Genomic DNA, 22,646 nt, shown 5'->3' on the forward strand with positions numbered 1-22,646 from the left:
GAACAGGCTATTTTTTGCGATACGGCACTGCATTATCTTAACTGACAATTGCGCGATCGTGTGACACTGCACCCAAAACGTATGTCCTTTTTTTCCCACAAATAGAGCTTTCATTTGGTGGCATTTGATGACCTCAGCATTTTTTTTTTGGGCTATAAACAAAAAACGGACAAAAAAAAAAAAAAAAAAAACACTATATTTTTTACTGTCTGCCAAAATCCTATCGAGTAAAAAAAATAAAAATAAAAAAGACAAAATCCAAATTTCTTCACCAATTTAAGCCAATATGTATTCTGCTACACATTTCTGGTAAACAAAAATCCCAATAAGGGTATATTGATTGGTTTGTGCAAAAGTTATAGCGTCTATAAACTATAGGTTTTTTTAATTTTTTACTAGTAATGGCGGCGATCAGAGACTTATAGCAGGACTGAGATATTGGGGATGATAATCGGGACACTAGCTGACACTTATACAGTGATATGCACTGTCACTGTATTAATGACACTGGCTGGGAAGGGAGTAAACATCAGGGGCGATCAAAGGGTTAAATGTGTGCCTAACCAGTGCTTGTGCACTGCGTGAGAGTTGCTTTGCAGGAACAAGGATCAGTGACTTCCCTATGGACAGAACGGCAATCTGCCTTGTTTACCTAGGTGGATCTCCGTAGTGGCTCTCTGCCTAATGATCTGCAGGTGCCAGCGAACATCAAGTCCATGGTACCCTTAGATCAGCTCCTGCTGTGTCTAATCACAGGGGGAGCAGGTCACCAGTGGCGTGCGAAGTATGGGATCACGTCCTAGTTACACGATCTGTTGCAGAGCAGCCACCCTGCCACAGTATATGTGCAGTGGGCGGTTGTAAAATTGTTAATTTTCAGGGATCTCCTTTCACTTCCTGTTTGGCTATGGGAAAGGAAGTGAAGCAAAATCTCTGCAATGGGACACAGATGGCTAAAAAAAAAAAAAAGTCTGATGGGGTTATAACCCTCCCTTGCTCTATCCAAAATGAAAAATAAAGTTTTGCCTGTAATTCTACTTTAACCATCCTACATAATGGCAGTAGGTCAGTCAGCTCAAGCTTTAGCTACAGGTCTAGCCATGGCAGTTAACAAGTAAAGCAGATACCCTAGCTCAGGGGTGCCCAACCAGTGGCCCACGGAGCCCTCTGATGTGGCCCGCGACCTCCTGCTCTGCGATGGCTGGTTGGCAAGCCCAGATCGCAGGATCCCAACCCGGCATCCCAGAGCATCAGTGTGGTGAATGAAGTTGGCGGTAGAGGAAGTAAGCAGTTGCTTAGCAGAGCCACATAAGACAATGCTTCCTGTATAGCGCCACCTCCTATCGCAGACGGAGTGATACCAAATGCACTCTGCCTGGAACAGCAACAGCTGGCGATACCCAAATTGAAGACTGTTATTAAAGGTATGTTTAATACTATAATCACAGTGTATATATGGGCATATCTGTTCTGCAGTGGTTACCGGGCTGCTTTCAAACTGCAGTGAGCCACAAACCTCTGTTATTACCTACGGGTTTGGTGCTCTTTCAGAAAGTGCACAACACCTGCAGGATATAATAGAATTCTATGGCAAAGTGCAGCTAACTCCAAGAAAAGCCAGAGGTGCACTGCTCTGGGTAGACCACAGCACATCAGTGTGAAAGCAGCCTTAGGCCCCTTTCACATGATCATTCCGACTCAATCAGACCCTCTATTCACCTCTATGGAGTGGAAAATGTAAACAGACTTGTGTTCGTTTACACCTGCATACCTTCAATCCGAAAAAAACAGAAGGGGATCTGTCCACTTCCATCTGGGCGGATCGGAGGGCCCAAAGAGTAGAGAGGGCTGTGGCCGCTATGCATATGCAGAGTGTACACGGACCCATCATCCGCCCACTCTGCTCATTATGGCCTGCGACTGCTTACCAAGTCGCTTAAGTGACCCTTGCTCTTCAAAAGGTTTGACACCCCTGCCCTAGCTTATACTTTTAAATCAATAATCAGTATATTTAAATCAGTATTAGAGAACACAACATTTCAGCCCGGAAAGATAATTAAACATGGCTCAGTGTTGTAGATCTCTATGAACACACAGAATATTTAAAAAATGTGCAGAAATAATTACTAAACGCCCAACCACTATTTTAGACTTCACCAAGCTCCAGGGCATAGCAGTTTCTCCCTGGCAAATCAGCATTAAAACACTATATAAAAGTACAAACAAAGATTTGTTAAGCCCAGGATATTAGGGACATATTCTAGAGAGGCTTCTTTGCTCCAGACAATGAAGCCGTCCCTATGAATGCTGCCAATTACTCCATCCTGGAAGGTGAACTGGTGCGTGTTCTTGTTCTGCTGTAATCCTGTCCAGAAGAGGCACAAAAATGAATACAAAGCCAGTACAGAGACCAGATACAAATTGATGATTTAAAACAGTGCTGTCTAATTTATTCGAGTAAGGGTGGGCCACATTTCTTTTATATCTGCTGCAGCTTTTAAAATATGACCTGCCAAAATGCAAGTCATGCAGTTTTCATACAGATATTAAAAGTTCCAAGAGTTTTTGGAAGATTAACTACTTGCTTGCTAATAATAAACTGATACTTCCAGTGTGATAAGGCATATTTAGCATTTTTATAGAATTTTTTTAGCCAGAAAGATTACACTATGATACTAATAAAAAAGATAAGCTTGGGTAGGAGTATGCCATATGAACTATTTATAATTCAATACTAGATATTCATAAAGTAGAGGAAAGGTGATACAAATGTCTCGTGCAGAGCAAATAAAAATTAACGTTCATAAAAATGACAGTTGGAACCTGCAAACATGGATATGGCAACTTCAACTATAACCTCCTTTTATCTGATATACTGTAGAAACTTGTCAACAATGGTCAGATTTTCACCCTCAGATTAACATCATTTACATACACACACACACACACATATTATATTATATATATATATATATATATATATATATATATATATATATATATATGATATATATGTATATGATAGTGAGAGGGTCTGAGCTTGTGTAGGGGGAAAAAAAAGTGTTGCGGTGCTGTTGTCAAATTTTAACCGTTGAAATAAATAAGCTGAAATATGAACTTTTAAGTAACGTATTCATCATTATTTTTTGTCGTGAGAGGGTCTACATGAGTGGACATCATTTTAATTTGTTACTCTATAACGCTTTTCTCCCTTGGGACTGAAAGCACTAAGTAGGTAAGGCGCACTCGACTGAGCAAAGTAACCTATCATACTGTTAAAAGGATAGAGATAGTAGGTGTGGTACTGTTCTTAAAGGAAATGCTATACCAGGAATCGGAGTGCTCCAATAACACTCTCTAACCAGTAATTATATATAAACTATACCATCTAGTATGCAAACCTGAAATAAATAAATTGTAAATAAATTGACTGGTGCTATATGCAGCTAAATAACTTGCAATGTGATACTGCATACATGTGACAAAAAGTACAATTTTATTTAATGTGACTGGTGCTATGATGAACAATTTAATAAACACAGTCCTTCTGTAACACAAAGTTACAGGCGTGTGCCCTTTGTGCTGGTGCTCCTTATAGTGCCCCCTAAGATATTTCACACGCCGGAAATATTCACCCCTCAAGGGGGTATTTCACTTTCACAGCGTTTGCCACTGTGTGCCAGTTTCCAGAACCACTCCTTTAGTGACCGTTCTTTGCTTTGTTCTTTTAGATATTCATCCGTATCACCCACATTCAGAGAAAAGATGCTCTCATAGCATAATACCGTTTTCCAAAACATTTATTGAGAGTGTACAGTTGAAAACATACTCACATCCTCTCTGTATGTTTAAAACATTTAAAGGTGACAGTGTTAAAAAAAGGAAAAAAATGCGCTAACCAGAACAAATTAATTAAAGTGAAAAATATCTTAAAAAATAATGTGCATCATTTTTAAATGCAATATTATATAAAAATAATTGATGAAAAAATAAAATGAATCAAGGTGCTGCAACAAAAAAAAGCCTGAACATTCAGCTTATGTAAATGTGAAGAGAACTTAATTGCTCAACCTAAAAACAGGTGGGTAATCTTATAACACACACCCCCACGTGAACACTTGGATACTCAAATGATCTTTTGTGAACAACACTTCTAATGATCCAAAAATCAGTGGATAAAATGTGATGCTTCTAAAAAGTTGAAGGAACCCCTAGCAACCTCTGGAGGAACCCTAGGTTGAGAATCACTGCTCTAGAGCAACTACACTTGCAAAGTCTGAGTTTAGTAAATCCCCCCTCCAATGATAGGTTACTTTGCATAGTAATATAAGGAGCACCAGCACAAAGGGCACACACCTGAAGAGCACCTGTCCCTTTTTTGCAAAACTTTGACCCCTTTCACACCAAGGCGTTTTGCAGGCGCTATAGCGTTATGAAATAGCGCCTGCAATCCACCCCAAAAAAGCTGCACCATTGTCTGTAGTGTGAAAGCCCGAGGGCTTTCACACTACAGAGGTGGGCTGGCAGGACGTCAGGGAAAAGTCCTGCCAGCAGCTTCTTTGGAGCGGTGAAGTTGCGGTGTGTTTACCGCTCTCTACAACACTGCTCCCCATTGAAATCAATGGGGAAATGCTGTAATACCGCTGGCAAAACGCCGCTATTGCAGCGTATTGCTGGCGGTTTTAACCCTTTCTCGGCCACTAGCAGGGGGGGGGGGGTAAAAGTGCCCCGCTAGCGGCCGAAATGCGCCGCAAATCCGGCAGTAAAAAGCCGCTAAAAATAGCGGCATTCTACCGCCGACTCTATGGGCGGTGTGGTGTGAAAGGGGTCTAAGTGTTACAAAAGGACTGAGTGAATTAAATTGTTCACCATAGCACCAGTCACTTTAAATAAAATTGCACCTTTTGTCACATGTATGCATCATCAAATTGCAAGCCATTTAGCTGCATATAGCACCAGTCACTTTATTTATTTCAAGTTTGCCTACTAGATGGTATAGTTTATATATGATCACTGGTTAGAGTGTGTTATTGGAGCACAATAGATTCCTGGTATAGCATTGCCTTTTAGAAGAGAGCCAAACCTACGATGTCTATACTTTTAACCCTATACTCCACTTAGTTGGCTGTATTAGTAGGGGCAGCAGTTGAAAATATGCATTCAGCCATTTGCGCAGGACCACCCACAATCTTTTTTTTTTATTCCCACTGTATTAGCAAAATTTGCCATAAGTACAGGAACTAGACTTAAAATGGATTTTGCTATCAGAGTTCAATAACGATTCTTTAAACAATTACAGAATTTTGATTGAATTGTGTTCTTCGCATACCTAAGTTCAAGGTTATAAATCTGTGTTGAATCTCTAGAATTACACCATGCTCACGATTCCCCAACAGACTGCTTACAGATGTTCATCACCAGTCTACACATATGTTGATTTGTAGTGCCATATGCATTATGCCCTGTACACGTGATCGGACTTTCCAACGGAAAATGTGCGATCGGATCGTGTTGTTGTTAAATCTGATTGTGTGTGGGCTCCATCTGACTTTTTCCATCGGAATTTACGACAAAGTTTGAGAGCTGGATCTAAAATTTTCCAACAACAAAATCCGATCATTTAAATTCCGATCGTGTGTAGACAATTCCGACGGAAAAAGTGCTACGCATGCTCAGAATAAATGACCAAACTGAAACTATTGGCTACTGGCCCATTTATAGTCCCGTCGTACGTGTTCTACGTCACCAAGTTCAGGAAGATCGGATTTTCCGGCAACTTTGTGCGACCGTGTGTATGCAAGACAAGTTTAAGTCAACATCCGTCTGAAAAAATCCGATGGATTTTGTTGTCGGAATGTCCGACTGTGTGTATGAGGCATTAGGATAAACAAGTGTTTACATTTACAAACAACTTAATCCTAATTTTACATTAATATTAGTAGAACTTATTTCAGATTTCATGCATCTTCCCTTTACCGTAATGGAAATGGCAAATTTGGGAGTTCTATCCTCCCCTACACAACAGAAATACACTTTCATAGAAGATAGCCGCATACAAAAAAATCAACTCGTTTCAATAAAACTCAACAATGAAGAACTCTGATAAACAGATTTAGCAGAAATTACTGGTAATCTTTCCTTCTGGGAGTTGGGTGGTTGTGATCTTACATGTGTACTTCCAATGTTCACAAGTGCCAAAAGAAAGACACAACACATATACGCTGCTGGAGTCCATTAACTATCAATGCCTTGGATGCTCAAAGTCTTTTTTTTTTTATTTCTGCTCTTAAATGTTCTTTTTAGTGAAGCTATACTTGTACTGCTTATGCATATTTTCTGTAATGAGCTTGTGTCAGTGGTTCAGTTGAACATCACAAGATGAAACAAATTATTTGTCAGCATCTGGAATGTGGTTTATTTAAATACCGCAGTGTATATGATGAAGTGCATTACCACTAAAAGGCTACAATGCACTCTATGCTGTGTATGCAATATAGTTAGTCACTAGGATAGAACAGGAAAGAAAATAGCATGTTCACTATCTAAGAATTCAGGTGGCAGTGGAAAATTTGTAGAAGATCTCCATTTTATATAGAGCATAAAGATGAACTCCATAATAAGCAAATACTGTCCAAATGCAAGAGGCATACATAGCCTTGGTGTGCTTTGTGTATTCCTTCCAGATCTGTGCCGTAATCCAGTGTAAACTGTTGCCTCTGTGCAGGAGCTAGCTCTATGTAAAGGCTAGTGCATACTTGTGGTTGGGGTGGTAAAAACAGTTGAGTCACAGTTTAACTGCCCCCCAACCTTTCTGCCTAAGCTGAAAAGTCAACAGCCACACATACCTCGCTGCTATGCTTGGCAGCGGCAACAAGAGTTAACCCCCTAATGATGTTTAACAGACACTACCGCCCGTGGAAAACAACCAATTCAAAATGATTAGTCATGCTGCAACTGTTGCACAACCACATGCAATGGTCTCCATTGTGGCAGGGTAGTGCAGCAATTAGGGGGTTGAATAAGGCAGAGAGGAGGCGACATTTTAAATACAGATTGCTTTTTCAGATGAGCAGAAATCCTTGCCACATGTGTAAACGACCCTAATTAAGACCTGTTACTGCTGCGCTCTCTCTCCTTGGGCAGGGTGACCAGTATTGGCTCCGCCCCTCCTGTAGTTTTATGCAGGAAGCCTGTAGTGTGTGGAGCCTGCTGGTTCCCCCTAACTACAGCACCAAGGATGAGCTCAGGCGTGTTTGCAAGGAGGTCGGCACTGCACAGCGCTAATCACAGGCAGCGAGACATTTCCCAATCTCTGCAGCGGAGCATCGGTACAACGTCTCACTACTTGTGATTCGTGCTCCACAGTGCCGACCTCCTGGTGGGCTCTGCACGTGCCGTTTGCAAACACGCCTGAGCTCATCCTTATATAGCACAGTGAGGATGTCACTGCTATAATTCCAAGGTCATTTCTGGGTTTGCAAAGTCAGTTGGTGCACACAAAGGGCATGTATACACCCCTTGTCACTACTGAGGAATATATTTAAACAAAAGTTGTTGCTACCGACGTTCAGCTTCTAGTTTAGTTACAGTTATATGAACTGAAATCTGAAGTCTATATGATATGGTCGTCCTAAGGAATATTTATGACACATGCACACTGCCCCGGAGGCCCCTTTTACTCCAATATCCCTATGAACTCAAGTAGAACATTTATAATTTAGTTTAGAAAATTAAAATATTTTTCATTCATACTGTAAAAAGACCCTTGTTTCAAACCACACAATCGCTTTTTTAGAGTACACCTACCATAGGCAGGGTCTATAGGTTTAAGTAAGTAGGCACATACTGGAATAGTAGCCGACTTGATTATGGGCTACTGGTGTGTTGTTGTACCTTTAAAGTGATTGTAAAGTCTCAATTTTTTTTCAATCTATAAATATAAACATATTATACTTAACCTGTTCTCTGCAGTGGATTTGCACAGAGCAGCCTGGATACTCCTCTTCTCGGGTCCATCCCTCTTGTTCAGCACCCCCACAGCAAGCAGCGTCCTAAGGGGGCACCCAAGATGAATCACAGCTTCCCGTGTCCATTCAGACACAGAGAACCAACCCGGCCCTGCCCCCTCTCTCTCTCCTGGTTGGCTAGCTGACTTTTATTAACAGCAGCAGCCAATGGCATTGATGCTGTGTCTCAGCCAATCAGGAGAGAGAATCTCAGATGGCTGAGACACTAACGGACATCAATGGACAGAAAGGGACCTCAGGTAAGTGTTAGAGGGGCTGAGGGGGATGGGGCTGCTGCTGCACAATGTAGGCTTTTTATCTTAATGCATAGAATGCATTAAGACAGGGATATGCAATTAGCGGACCTCCAGCTGTTACAAAACTACATGTACCATCATGCTCTGCTTCTGGGTGTCATGGGTGTGGCTGTCAGTCTTGCTATGCCTCATGGTACTTGTAGTTCTACAACAGCTGAAGGTCTGCTAATTGCATATCCCTGCATTAAGATAAAAAAACCTTCTAACTTTACAACCCCTTTAAGGCCTCATGCACACTGGGCATTGATAACAAAAAAAACACAAAAAAGGCAAGATGCTGATAAATGTGTATACTGCGTTTAGCTGCACTTACCTGTGTCAAGCACTTGGGTGTTTATTCATTTCATTGGCCAAAACAAATAATTTATTTTGGCCACTGAAATAAAAAAATGCACAATCGAAAAATGCATCTAGCAGCATCGTGCGTTTACACGTGTTTTTTTTTCCTGTGTTTTTTTGTCTCTAAAAAAAAAACTGCGTTCAGGAGAGAAGCACTTTACTGCCTCCAAACTCTGCTGCTCCTAAACTCTGGTAAAAGCCTATGTGTACATGGACAGATAGGAGTTCAGGCGTTTCAGCAAAAAACACCAAAAGCTCCAAAAACGTGAGTTTAAGAGTAGCAGTGTGCAGGAGCCTTAGGAGGAAGGGGCTACCTCCAAGGCATACTTGCTCTTAAATGCTATATATACATACAAGTTGAGAGCTAAGATAGTTAAGACTTAGGAAATACACTTCACAGAGGGGCCTTGACAAGGCAGCAACTCTCTGAATACAAAGATTGCTTGGATGCACTTTAGAGGACTCATGTGAGTCTTGCATTCTGTGACTTTTACTGCCTCAATTTCTCATTTCAGTGGAAGTTCTCCTCTACTGCTAGTGAGCATCAAAAAGGTTTGGATAAAGCAAGCATTGAGATGGGTGAGTTGTAAAAGTTAGAGAAAAAAAGTGAGAGATAGGCCAACTATGTAGTAAAAACAAATCAATTTCCATCTAGAACAATTGCGGATCTGTTTTGAATAGTAAACTGCTCATAATGAAAAGAAAATAAAAATAAAGAAGGACTGGAATAAAGTCTTTATATAATGGTAAAGTAATATGTAATATAACAGTAAAGTAACATGTGATAACATCTTGTGAAGGTGTCTTCTCTGGTGCCTTGAGACAGCATTATCTAGATGTCTTCTTGATCTACTAGACACTAGAGTATCCCCCATTACATGAACTTCCAGGTAAGAAGCACCCTTGAACAATTCACCCCATGTTCATCTTACAGTGTTCAGGCCTCTAGCAACCTATAGCCAAGCCAAATCACAGTCCCATTGGGAAGGCTGTGTTAAGAAGTTGGTGTTCATCAATACTATGCTTTAGAAAATAGTTTCTGCATAACAGATATTCCCAAAGCTGCAAAGAGACCAATCAGCTGCATATTTAGTGCTACCAAAGGATTGCTCAATCATGAAAACACCCCACAAGTCAAAAACATAGTAAATGGTATCGTGATAGATGAGAAGCTATTCACTCTTAGACCCCTTTCACCCTGGGGTGCTTTGCAGGCGCTACAGCGCCTGCAAAGCACCCTGAAAGAGCTGCTCCTCACACTCCAGTGTGAAAGCCCGAGGGTTTTCACACTGGAGCGGTGCGCTGGCAGGACGGTAAAAGAGAAGTCCTGCTAGCAGCATCTTTGGAGCAGTGTGTATACACCGCTCCTGCCCACTGGAATCAATGGGGCAGCGCGGCTACACCGCTGGCAAAGCGCCGTTGCAGCAGCGCTTTGCGGTGGTTTTAACCCTTTCTCGGGCACTAGCAAGGAGATAAAACTGTCCCACTAGCGGCCGAATACCGCCGCTAAAACTACAGTAAAGCGGTGCTAAAAATATCGCTGTTTTACCACCACCGCCCGCACAGTTCCAGTGTGAAAGGGGTCTTAGTGAACATGAAAAAAATAAAAATAAATCAGATCTCCAGGGATTCATTTTAACAGACCTACTGAAGCATCCCCAACATGAAATTTTCTGTATGACCAACATAATAGTATATGTATTACCAACATTCCACCAAGGGAACAAAGACCGACCTATCTTCAAGAATGCATGTCTAAGGCCCGGTTCACACAGCGATGCGATGCGAGGCGACACGGCTCGCCTCGCTCCCGCAAGTCGTCCCCGTTCAGTACTATGGAACCGTTCTGAGAGGAGCGACTCGAGTCGCTCCGACTCAGAAAAAAGGTTCCTGTACTACTTCTGGGCGACTTCGGGGGCGACTTGCATTGACTTCTATACAGAAGTCCTCTGCAAGTCGCCGCTGAGATCCCCGCAGGTCGCGGCGAGGCAAGTCGGAGACGCCTTGCCGCGCCTCGCTGTGTGAACCGGCCCTAAGAGAGATATCTATACTGTCTATTTCTTACACTGTTACTTTGTAAAAAAAAAACAATGTAATAAAAATGCACAGAATTTCTGGGGGGCCTCAATGAGAGATTGGAGAGGTTGCAGCATGGTCAGTGTAGGATCAAATACCTTCTGCAGTTTGTTGTGCACTGTAGATTTTATTTTGCTTTACAAAACATTATTAAATATTTATTAAAAATAGTAGGACATTTTTAAATATAATACATTTTTTAAGAAAGGTTACTTACGTCTGTACAGCAAGCTCAGTGTCAAATGTGAGGGTGATTCCAGTATTCACCAGAAACACATATAACTTCATGATGACTGCTCTATGATCCTCTGGTGCCCACTTTAAACTTTGCTGTGCTCATTTAGAAACTGTTAAATAAAAGAAGTATTTCTGTAAATGTGATGAAAACATAACTGTACTCCCAAACAGAACAATTATATACAAATTGACAAAAGTGCACATCTTAAACACATTTTTTTTAAGGATTTTAATTACAATACATAGCACTGCTGAAAGACTGAAATAAGCACATACATGAAAAGTAGTGGTATACCCATTGGTATAAGTTTTTACGAAAATGTTGGCTGCAGGGTGCCATTGGATCCACTGTAACCTGGCCTCACACAGCACAAAAAAGGAAACCTTTCCAAAATGCAAATACCCCCATCACAACACACAATGAACTCAAGGCCTCCATAACCTACTGCCCAGCCCCAACCATTGCATTACATTACATCGGCAACCCAGTGATTGCGCTCTACTGATCAACCGCAGGCAGGTGACGGGTAGAATATAATCGAATCACTGCCTTGCCGACCCGCAAGTACTGCTCCCTCAGAGTAGCAGAGCAGGAAAGCAATGAGCTCAGGCATATTGGTTGCCTGAGCTCCGAGGATGGAAAGCTGTCAAATCTAATCTCTGCCCCTGCAGGTTGCCCCTGGTTTACTAGCGGCTGGAGGGGCAGGGACCTCTGCCGCTTATGTTTAGCCACCGGCTTTGACAGTTTTCAGTCAGGATAGCTCAGACTTCTGTCCAAATGAGCCTGAGCTCATCCCCAGGGTGCACTGTGCTGCACCTGTAAACTATTTTTGTGCCCTTCTGAGCTAACTGTGCCCTCCTTAAGTGTGCCCTCCTGAGCCCCCCTTGCACCACGCACTCCTGAAGTGTGCCCTTCTAAGCCCCCCCGCCCTTCTGAGGCTCCCTTTACCATGCCCTACTGAGTCCCAATGTGGTGGGCCTTCTAGCTCCCCCCTTCTACCATGCCCTCTTGTGCTCCCGATTCCTCCTGAATCATGTCCTCCTGACCCCAAAGTACCGTGCTTCTTGACCCCCCTGTACACTGCCCAGCTCACTCCCTGTGCTTTGCTGACGCCCTGTTCTCTGTACTGCTTTTTCCTGCACGCTGTCCTATCTACTACTGACCTCTGTACACCGCCCTACCTACTACTGACCTCTGTACACCGCCCTACCTACTACTGACCTCTGTACACCGCCCTACCTACTACTGACCTCTGTACACCGCCCTACCTACTACTGACCTCTGTACACCGCCCTACCTACTACTGACCTCTGTACACCGCCCTACCTACTACTGACCTCTGTACACCGCCCTACCTACTACTGACCTCTGTACACCGCCCTACCTACTACTGACCTCTGTACACCGCCCTACCTACTACTGACCTCTGTACACCGCCCTACCTACTACTGACCTCTGTACACCGCCCTACCTACTACTGACCTCTGTACACCGCCCTACCTACTACTGACCTCTGTACACCGCCCTACCTACTACTGACCTCTGTACACCGCCCTACCTACTACTGACCTCTGTACACCGCCCTACCTACTACTGACCTCTGTACACCGCCCTACCTACTACTGACCTCTGTACACCGCCCTACCTACTACTGACCTCTGTACACCGCCCTACCTACTACTGACCTCTGTACACCGCCCTACCTACTACTGACCTCTGTACACCGCCCTACCTACTACTGACCTCTGTACACCGCCCTACCTACTACTGACCTCTGTACACCGCCCTACCTACTACTGACCTCTGTACACCGCCCTACCTACTACTGACCTCTGTACACCGCCCTACCTACTACTGACCTCTGTACACCGCCCTACCTACTACTGACCTCTGTACACCGCCCTACCTACTACTGACCTCTGTACACCGCCCTACCTACTACTGACCTCTGTACACCGCCCTACCTACTACTGACCTCTGTACACCGCCCTACCTACTACTGACCTCTGTACACCGCCCTACCTACTACTGACCTCTGTACACCGCCCTACCTACTACTGACCTCTGTACACCGCCCTACCTACTACTGACCTCTGTACACCGCCCTACCTACTACTGACCTCTGTACACCGCCCTATCTACTACTGACCTCTGTACACCGCCCTACCTACTACTGACCTCTGTACACCGCCCTACCTACTACTGACCTCTGTACACCGCCCTACCTACTACTGACCTCTGTACACCGCCCGACCTACTACTGACCTCTGTAAACTGCCCTACCTACTACTGACCTCTGTACACTGCCCTACCTACTACTGACCTCTGTACATTGCCCTACCTACTACTGACCTCTGTACATTGCCCTACCTACTACTGACCTCTGTACACTGCCCTATCTACTACTGACCTCTGTACACTGCCCTATCTACTACTGACCTCTGTACACTGTCCTACCTACTACTGACCCATGGACACTGCCCTACATACTATTTACACTAGCCAGAACTCAGAGCAGACAACCAGGCTAGCAATGAGGCCAGTCAGGCCTGGAGCTAGTTAAGAAAATCAGTCTGCAGTACTAGTACTATTGTTCTGTCTTCATAATGGATTAAGACTTCAGACTTCCGGGGGTGACCAATTACTCTCCAGACATGAAAAAAATTGCGAATACAAGTGAATGCAGTTTTTGCTGAAGCTAACGTTTAAGGTAGGCCAAGTTGTTCTTCGTGCGGTCTTTACTTTTTATTGGGGCCTTTATATTTAACTTCTCAAAAAAGAAAATAGGGGTGCCATACTTGGTGACCTTTGATTTCTTCTGTCTTCTTCAGGTTGAGCTCAGCCTCTCAAAGGTTGTCTACCCCTATCCTACAGGATAATGCCAACTGAAGCTTAGTAGTAGAAGCTGGGTGATGCAGGACAACGACCCTAAGCATCTAAGAAAATCCACCACAGGCTGGCTTCAGAAAGAGAAAATGCACAGACCTTAACCCCATAGGGATGTTGTGGAATTATCAAAAATTCCTCCTGAATGTTGTGCAGGTCTGATCCAGAGCTACCGAAAGTGTTTGCGTCGCATTTCTCCCAAAGGGGGTTCAACCAGCTATTAACTGCAATCGGTCATTATAGCCCCCCTACACATGGGCAGAATGTCAGGAGACATCGGCCACTTCAGGAAAAAAAAAAACAGCCGACATTTGGCCAACGTGTATGCCACCCTGTCCGACAGTAGTCGGTCATTTGGGCAGCTTCTGTTGGACGAGCATACTGGAAAACCAGCAGCTGACTGACTCCTGATCAGCCGACAAAGGTACAGCGAGCTGATCGGAATGTTCTGGTGAGGGGTATGGCAGAACACAACAATTCAGCAGGGGAGATCACTATACTAACTTTGCATTGTTAGTACAGTGGCTCCGACCGGAGCCGACAGGTTTTTTTTGTTCAACCTGCTCGACTGAATGAAAAGAAAAACTCATAGTGTGTACCAGGCATTACTGTTGCTGTACTGGTGTTGAATAAAGGCGTGTGAAATTAGAATTGTTTGCGTGTCATCAGCAAATTACTGAAGAAAAACAGTTCATTTCAAGGGGTTTACATACATTTTCTGCACACTGTACTTTGACTTCAGTGATATGAAGAGAACAGGCATGCCCACCACCTTCTCTACATGAAAGTTTTTGGTTTCTGATAAGTCGGGTCCTAAAGCTGTCAGGTGAGAATTAATGCCTGCCTAAACCTATGCAAATTTTAAATTGTAAATGTAAAAATTAGCATGGGTTTAGGCAAGCATTAATTCTCACTTGACACCTAATAACAAACAGGTCTTTACTTACATGCTCTGTGCAAACCTCCTCTTCTCAGGTCCCCAGCCAGTGCTCCTGGCCACTCCTCTCTGTCCAGTGCCCCTATGAGAAGCCGTTACCAATGGGGGCACTTGTGCGTGCCTGCTCCAGAGCCCCACTGCTGCATCTATTGACACAGATAGCAGAACTCAGCCCGACCTCTGGCTCCTTCACCAATGGCTCCCAGTGCCCCTATAAAGCCAGTAAGACCTGGAAGTGAGGGGGAGAAGAGCTGCAGACATGCATGGCGCTGGATTGAATGAGGGCTTGGGTAAGTAAAAGGAGGCGAGGGAGTATGCTAATGCCTAAACATTTTGTTACCTTAATGCAAGGAATGCATTAAGGTAAAAAATGTTTAGGCTTTAGAACCACTTTAACTTTCAAAAATGTGGCCTTTGTGTAGGACCTTTGATGAGAAGTAGAGTAAGCATTTTGGTATCCTATAGAACCTGCTATCCGGTGCTTTAGCTTACCACTTTTCTTCAGAACATCGATTTACTGACCCGGTCACCAGACAATGCACAAGCCATAAACTATATCTTTTAACTTGTTCACTTTTTTTAACAAGAAATGAATCCTAATCCTCACAATGTTCTGGTGTGGCCTTTGGTAATAAATATTAACTTAAACTGACCTGCCAGTAAACTCTAAATGTAGCCCATGGGAAGGCACTTGACTTTTGAGCTCTATATTATCTGTGACAGAATGCAGTTAATCCCTTTTTACTTAGTCATGCATTTAAGTTGAAATATGGAAATTAAACAACGAGCAGGAATACCGATGTAAAAAAGTCTTGGTTTCATAATAGGTATAGTTTTTTTTTTTTACATTAAAGTAGGGTTAAACCTAAAAACAAATAAAACAAAAACTGACAGGTATGTTTTTTTTATGACAGAAGAGACCTTTCTGTGTTTGAAACATATAACGTCTACGCTTGGCCTTCCCTTCTTGAATTAAGAAAAAAAAAAACACATATTCCCAGTGGAGCAAACACAGGGAAAAGAAAAAACGCCCTAACCTAGGAGGTCAAATGTATGAAGGAACCATGTCCTACATCTGACACGTCCCTTGAACCTTGACACCCACCCCCAAACAAACATCTATGAGGTTTCATACAACACGCTATCATTGTCGCTCTGCACTTCTAATTACAACAATACAACTGCTAATGACTGTCATAGAGCAGATACCTACTACAAGATACTAGACATGTAATGGGTCACAAAGGCCCCAAACATCACCTCTTCCCACAAAGCTCTACTAGCTTCACAACAATGTATGTTGGATGTGGTACAACTTTTCATCTCACAGGGAATTTGCGCCGTCATTTTTCAAACATGTTTTTTTTGGGGGTGAGCGAGCCGGGGGAAGCACTGGAGGGTGGCAGGAGGGGGGGTGACGTCCCCTCCCTCTGCCTGTAAGAACAATCAGCAGCGGAACAACCACTATGATTGTTCTTACGGCGCAGGGAATCGCCGGCTCTAAGAAAATATATGAATAATGCCTGTAGCTGCATGCGTCATTCAGATATCCCCACTCAAAGTCTATGACGTCGTTGGGCGGGAAGTGGTTAAAGTGAACCTGTGACTAGCCTGCGGACATTCAGATCTATAGCCAAACTTTTTATAGTTATTAATAGAGTGGGGAAGGATTCAAATTCTCGGCCTCTCCTTTTTTTTTATATCAGTTATGCCTCAATCTGCAGATGTTTTGTGGCCACTGTAAAATACAATTATACTCTGTGCTAATTTTTTCATTTTATTTTACATAAGAGAACATACAACACCAAGAATGGTGTCACACTCCTCCAAAATATTCTCTGTAATGTAGAACAATATATATATATATATATATATTTATATATTTTTTTTTCCTGCTGCAAGATGGAAGGGGTGAGAACTTTAATTGCTGCAGGCCATATCACCAACAAAGTCTCCAAAAAAATAGCCTCTCCAATGCAACTCCCTGGCACCTGTCCAAAATTAAAAAAACGAATACTATGAGTGGAGTTGGTTGTTGATAAATGATTGGATGGAGTGGATGTAAACCCACTCTCATCCTTTCTAAACTACTGCAATATTGGTCATCTAGAAGCATATACATGCCTCCTGCATGTATACTTATCTGCCAAATGTCTCCCCTCTGTCTGCTACGAGACCTGAAAAACTGCAGATTTTGTGGGTGGGTCTGTTTTCCAGGGCTTAGTGGGTGGAGTCGTGAGGTCAGTAAACTCCCCGTCCACCTCTACACTCCCCTTATCAACATGCATTTTCTCCTGTGTATTTCTTACACTGAACTTCTGCTATGATCATGAACATCCAGTCAAAACCTAGAAAAGTCCCCACATGACTTCAGCATGCCAAATCGCGTGGAACAGCCAAACCTTGCAGAGCTGCTGAAGAAAGGAGTGGGAGGGAATTAAAAAAGAATGCATGTCTCTTAGGCTAGTGCACAAGATATGTAAATCACCCGTCACTCACAGCAAGGGGGAGTTTTTCTCTGTCAAGATTTATCTCACTGAACAATAAAATAGGATTGCTCAGAGATGGATTAACTCTTTGTGACTCAAATGATAGGAAATCTTATAGGCTACATTATGACATCAAATTTTTTTTTTTTTTTTTTCAAGTTTACATCCACTTTAATGAAACATACAGAGATTAAATGAGGCAGAATAGTTGTGCCCCAAAAAAAAATAAAAAAAAAAATAAGAAAAATGAACAGAACTAGGAAATGAAACTTAAAAAAAGTTACAAAGTGCATTTTTCTAGCACACACTGCAGAGGGCAACATCCTAATTCAAGAAAAGTACATTTGTTAATCATTTGTTTTTTCTTTCAAAGAACAGTGTGGTCTTGGCATTCTCAGCAATATTCGGCTTTAATAAGCATGAAAGCAATTTTAAATAAATTCTTCATAAGACCACTATTCTAATTTTAACTTTATTTTTTTTTTCATAGGCTATCCCTATCACATGAACTTACTCAAGTGAATTAAAAGAAACTCTTCCGGAGAGACATGAAGCCCATTATCGCTCACATCTCCTTTTGGAAATCTTAGTTCTCTGGCTGTTATGCTTATCCCCTTGTCTCAATATTTATCTATACCCATCAGGACTTTTGAAAGTACTCACTTTCCTGATCTGAATACTTGCTGGGGGTTAAAGGCTCAGAAAGTATTAAAGTATTAGTGACAACTCTTAAATAAATCCACATTATATCAATGGAAAAAAAAAAAAAAAAACTTTCTATAGTTAAAACAACCGTCATTTAATAAAAATCTTTAATGCCTTTTTTCTATTGTCACATGACCCATCCCTATTCTCCATTGTAGAAGGTGTGTTTCAATTATCAGTGGGAGGGTATCCAAATGCTGACACACAGCAGGGAGTATGTTATGATTATTATTACTATTAGTACCTTGCATAATGGAAATCCACCTGTTTTCTCCGGCTCTGCTGCTTGATACGCACTATGAGCAGCTGGCATTTAGACAACAGGGTTCCTGCCTGAAGCCAATCCACAGAGCAGGGCTGGGTGAGGAATAAGGTGGCAAACCTGACTATAGGAGTGCAGGCAGAGCCTGTACAGGAGTGGCAAGGCACTGCGTCTTCTAGCTCAAAGCTGAAAACTCAATGACTCCAGCTGACTACACCGACATCGCTCGGCTTCCATGCTTGGCATGGATAGATTGAAAGAGGAAGAGAGGGGAACCAACAGGATCCCCAGGTATTTCATAGGACAGGGCTTGACAAATTTGCTTTGAATCTACGAGCCAACTAAGAACGTTAGGAGCCAGTTTTGTTTTTAACTAACAAAGCTTTATTTTCAGTGACAAAATCCCTTCCCTTATGTAGCCCTGCTGTGTATCTTTACAGATGCACGACACAGAGCAGGTGCCGGTATGTGAAGAAGCAACAAAAAAATAAAAAATAAATAATAATAATATTTATTTTTGTTTTTCGATGTTAGCCACTTCAATACTGGGCACTCACCCCCTTCCTGCAAAGGCCAATTTTCAGCTTTCAGCGCTGTCAGACTTTGGCAATTGAACAGTCATGCAACATTGTTCCTATTAAAAATAATTTTTTGAGACACTGATGGGCACTGATATACTGCACTAATGTGCGTTATAAAGCTGCACTGATGAGGCAGCACTGAAGGGGACTGATAGGCAGCACTTATGGCCAGCATTGATAGGCGGCTCACCAAGCTGACATTGTGCAGGAGCCATCACGGCATTTTGCCACCCCTCCCCCAACCTTGTGCAGCTTCTCCCTGACCCTCCTCCTTGCACACCCCTATTACCTTGTGCAGTTTCCCTTCCCCAGGTTACAGGTCACAAGCTCCAGACTCAATAAGAGCTGATCTCCCTGGGCAGCGGATCCCGCCTTGGGGTCCGAATCCCTATAAAACTGACTCTAACTTGCTCCTCTGGAGTCCAGACTGGATCTGTTCTTCAGTAAGGCAGCAAGCAGGCTGAATCCCTGGCCGGGTCTGGATCCCGGCTCCCCTCCAGTGATCAGCGGCATGACAGTGATGGCTCACAATGCCCAATGCAACCTCCCATACCCAGGCCAGCTAGGCTGGAAAAAGCCCAGGTGCCAGGACACAATTTCTAGTCGCCATGGCGACCTGGGATTTATTGAGCCTTCTCATAGTAAATGAGAGAACTGACATTAAGCAAGCGTTACAAGAAAATGTAAGAATTCACCAACACATTTAATGGCAATTTTAAGGTTAACGAAAAGAGCATTTATTCTTTAAAACGAAAGTCAAGAACAAAAATAGAATATACTGCAGCTTACTGGTCTATAGTTGTGATGGCTGAATTTGTTTTCTTTTTTCAGATGCAGAACATTTTCTGCAAGTACAGAAAATACCTGCTGATCTTGCCAGAAATGTTCCAGTAATTTTTTTTTTTTTTTTTAATAAAAAACAACCCCCATGATAGTTACAGCTTATCTAATTTAAAGTGGATGTATACCCCAATTTGTCATTTTTACCACACAGGTTTAGGAGATATTCATTTTACCTACAGGTAAGCCTTATTATAGGCTTACCTTTAGGTAAAATCAATATCTCCTAAACCTGTACGGTTTAGGAGATACTGTATTCCCTTGGCATGCAGCCACTGACGTCAGCGGCATATGCACTCTGAATGCCCGAATGAAGTTCCGGCAGATGCTGCTGGACCTTGCTGGGTAGAAGACTCCCTCGTGCATCCAGAGCTGCAAACCTGGAAAGAAACGCTGAGGGCAAGATGTCAGCTCCCTCAGCGTTGACCTGGCTGCAATACGAGGGCTTTGATCTAACTTAAAGAGGAAGTAAACCCTGATGGGTTTACTTCCTCTTTGATTCCCTGTAAAGGTAAAGCATAATGGACTACTATGCATCGCACAGTAGTCCATTATGTGTCACTTAACTGACACAGAAGCCAGCGAAGTCACCGCTGTCCCCTGTAGTCCGGAGCCTCCATCTTCTTGGTGGGTCTCGCTGCTCCGGCGCTGTCATTCATCGGAGCCGGGATGACGTCACTCCCGCGCATTGGAAGCCGCCATTCGCCGTTAACTGCGGCGCGCTCAGTGCACCTGCGCGCCGCTGTCTACGGCGCAAGCGCCGTAGACAGCGGTGCCTGTCTTTCGCCAATTATCTCCTAAACAGTGTAGGTTTAGGAGATATTTCTTGGACCTACAGGTAAGCCTTAATCTAGGCTTACCTGTAGGTCAAAGTGGTTTGTAAGGGTTTACAACCACTTTAAGTATTTCATAATGAGCTAGTATGCGGTGCATATTAGCTCATTATGCCTTTGCCTTGCAGGGTTTTTTTTTTATTTTTTTAGATGTGTGGGTATACAACCAATTTAATCTGGAATATGCTGTACACGTAATTCTTTTTGTTATTTAGTTATTAAATTTACTCACTGTAGCCTCTGTGACATGCAAACTCCCGTCTTCATTGTGAGCATCTGAAGCCTGCTAGGAGTTTCTTCCGGGATATGGTGCTGCTGGCTGCCTAGCATTCACCTCCCGATTTCATGCCTGTGCACTGTGTACAAGGCGTGGCGCACTTGTTGTATTGCAGGTTGCCATAGCAATGGTGGCATCGGAGGAAGTTCCCACCCCATTGTTATGGCTACCAATCAATATAGAAAACCCAGAAGAAACTACGCATACTATGACACTGCTCCTGGGATTGATGACTCTTATATTCCGGGAGCCAACGGGCGGCAGGATATGACGTACCTCGCCACGCCAAGGTGCAACAGAAATGGAGATCTATATTTAGCCTACAGGTAATATGCTGTGGGAGAAAAAATAAAACAACATTCCAAATATTCATTATATTGTAATGATCAGCAACGCCAGGGGCCAAAGATCAAAAATAGGGTGGACCTCCTCTCTAACCACTTGCTGACCAGCCGCCACACATTTACTGCGGCAGGTCGGCTCTACTGCGCTAATCAACATACCTGTACATCGCTTTTCTCCACAGAGAGACAGAACGGCGATCTGTCAATGTAAACAAACAGATCTCCATTCTGTCAGAGAAGTAGAGAGAGATCAGCTGTTCCTAATGATTAGGAACAGCGATCTCTCTCTACTCCTAGTCAGTCCCCTCCCCCTACAATTAGAAACCCCTTGATCACCCCCTAGTGTTAACCTCTTCCCTGCCAGTGTCATTTATGCAGTAATCAGTTTGCGGTATAAGTGTCAATGGTCACAAAAAAGTGTCAAAAGTGCCTGATCTGTCCCCCGCGATGTCGCAGTCCTGCTAAAAATCGCTGTTCACCGCTGTTACTAGTAAGAAAAAAAAATGTCATAAATCTATTCCCTACTTTGTTGACGCTATAACTTTTGCGCAAACCAATCTATATATACGCTTATTGCTCTTTTGTTTACCAAAAATATGTAGAAGAATACATATTGCCTAAACTGATGAAGAAATTAGTTTTTTCACATTTTTGGGGGGGGATATTTATTATAGTAAAAAATATTGTTTTTCAAAATTGTCAGTCATTTTTTGTTTATAGCACAAAAAATAAAAACCGCAGAGGTGATCAAATACCACCAAAAGAAAGATTTATTTGAGGGGGAAAAAAAAGGACATACATTTTGTTTCCTTAACTATGACTAAGCACCATGTTCGGTGTGAAACATGTCAATTAGTCTGTATACAAGCCTAGATGCCATGATTTTAATTACATTTTTGAAATAAAGTTAAATAATTTAGAGTGCGACTATCCAACTACATCTTTTCTACCGCGCAAACCTTAGTTAATGCGAGCAGGGCCATATTGCAAAAAATGGCCTGGTCATTAAGGGGGTAAATCCTACCGGTCCTTTAAGGGTTTGTAAAGGTTTGTGTTTTTTCACCTTAATGCATCCTATGCATTTAGGTGAAAAAACACCTGTCAGTGACCAGCCTCCCAGCCCCCGCCCCCCATTTTACTTATCTGAAGCCTCAAACTTGTCCCACGGGGATGCGCTCTCTCTCTGCCCAGGGTTCTTGGCTCTTGATTGGATAGATTGATAGCAGCGCATTGACTCCCACTGCTGTCAATCAAATCCAATGGCGCGGGCAGTGGGGGGCGGGGCAGAGTCCTGCATTTGGCGTCTATGGATGCTAAATGCTGGACTTGGAAGCGTGCCCACAAGGTAACCCCCCGGGAGAGCGCTTCTCCGAGGGGGTTATCTGATGTGAGGAGGAACCGTGAGAGCCACTGAGGGACCCCAGAAGACCAGGTTCGGGGCCACTCTGTGCAAAACAAGATGCACAGTGGAGGTAAATATGATAGGTTTGTCATTTAAAAAAAAAAAAAAACCCTT

General features: G+C 43.0%; 1 protein-coding gene across 5 annotated transcripts in view; it reads right to left on the reverse strand.

Annotated features, from left to right (window-relative positions):
- RB1CC1 (RB1 inducible coiled-coil 1) overlaps window positions 1-22,646 on the reverse strand; it is a 230,354-nt gene that overhangs the window by 182,788 nt on the left and 24,920 nt on the right. For all 5 annotated transcript variants that reach the window (XM_077492686.1, XM_077492687.1, XM_077492689.1 and 2 more), the window contains exon 2: window positions 10,956-11,085. In XM_077492686.1, coding sequence (XP_077348812.1) covers window positions 10,956-11,026 — 71 coding nt within the window. In that variant the 5' untranslated portion in view covers window positions 11,027-11,085. The remainder of the gene's footprint in view (window positions 1-10,955; window positions 11,086-22,646) is intronic.

The sequence above is a fragment of the Lithobates pipiens genome, unplaced genomic scaffold (assembly GCF_037356315.1).
Source record: "Lithobates pipiens isolate NorthernLeopardFrog02 unplaced genomic scaffold, aLitPip1_a1.2 Scaffold_19, whole genome shotgun sequence".
Classification (NCBI taxonomy): Eukaryota; Metazoa; Chordata; class Amphibia; order Anura; family Ranidae; genus Lithobates; species Lithobates pipiens.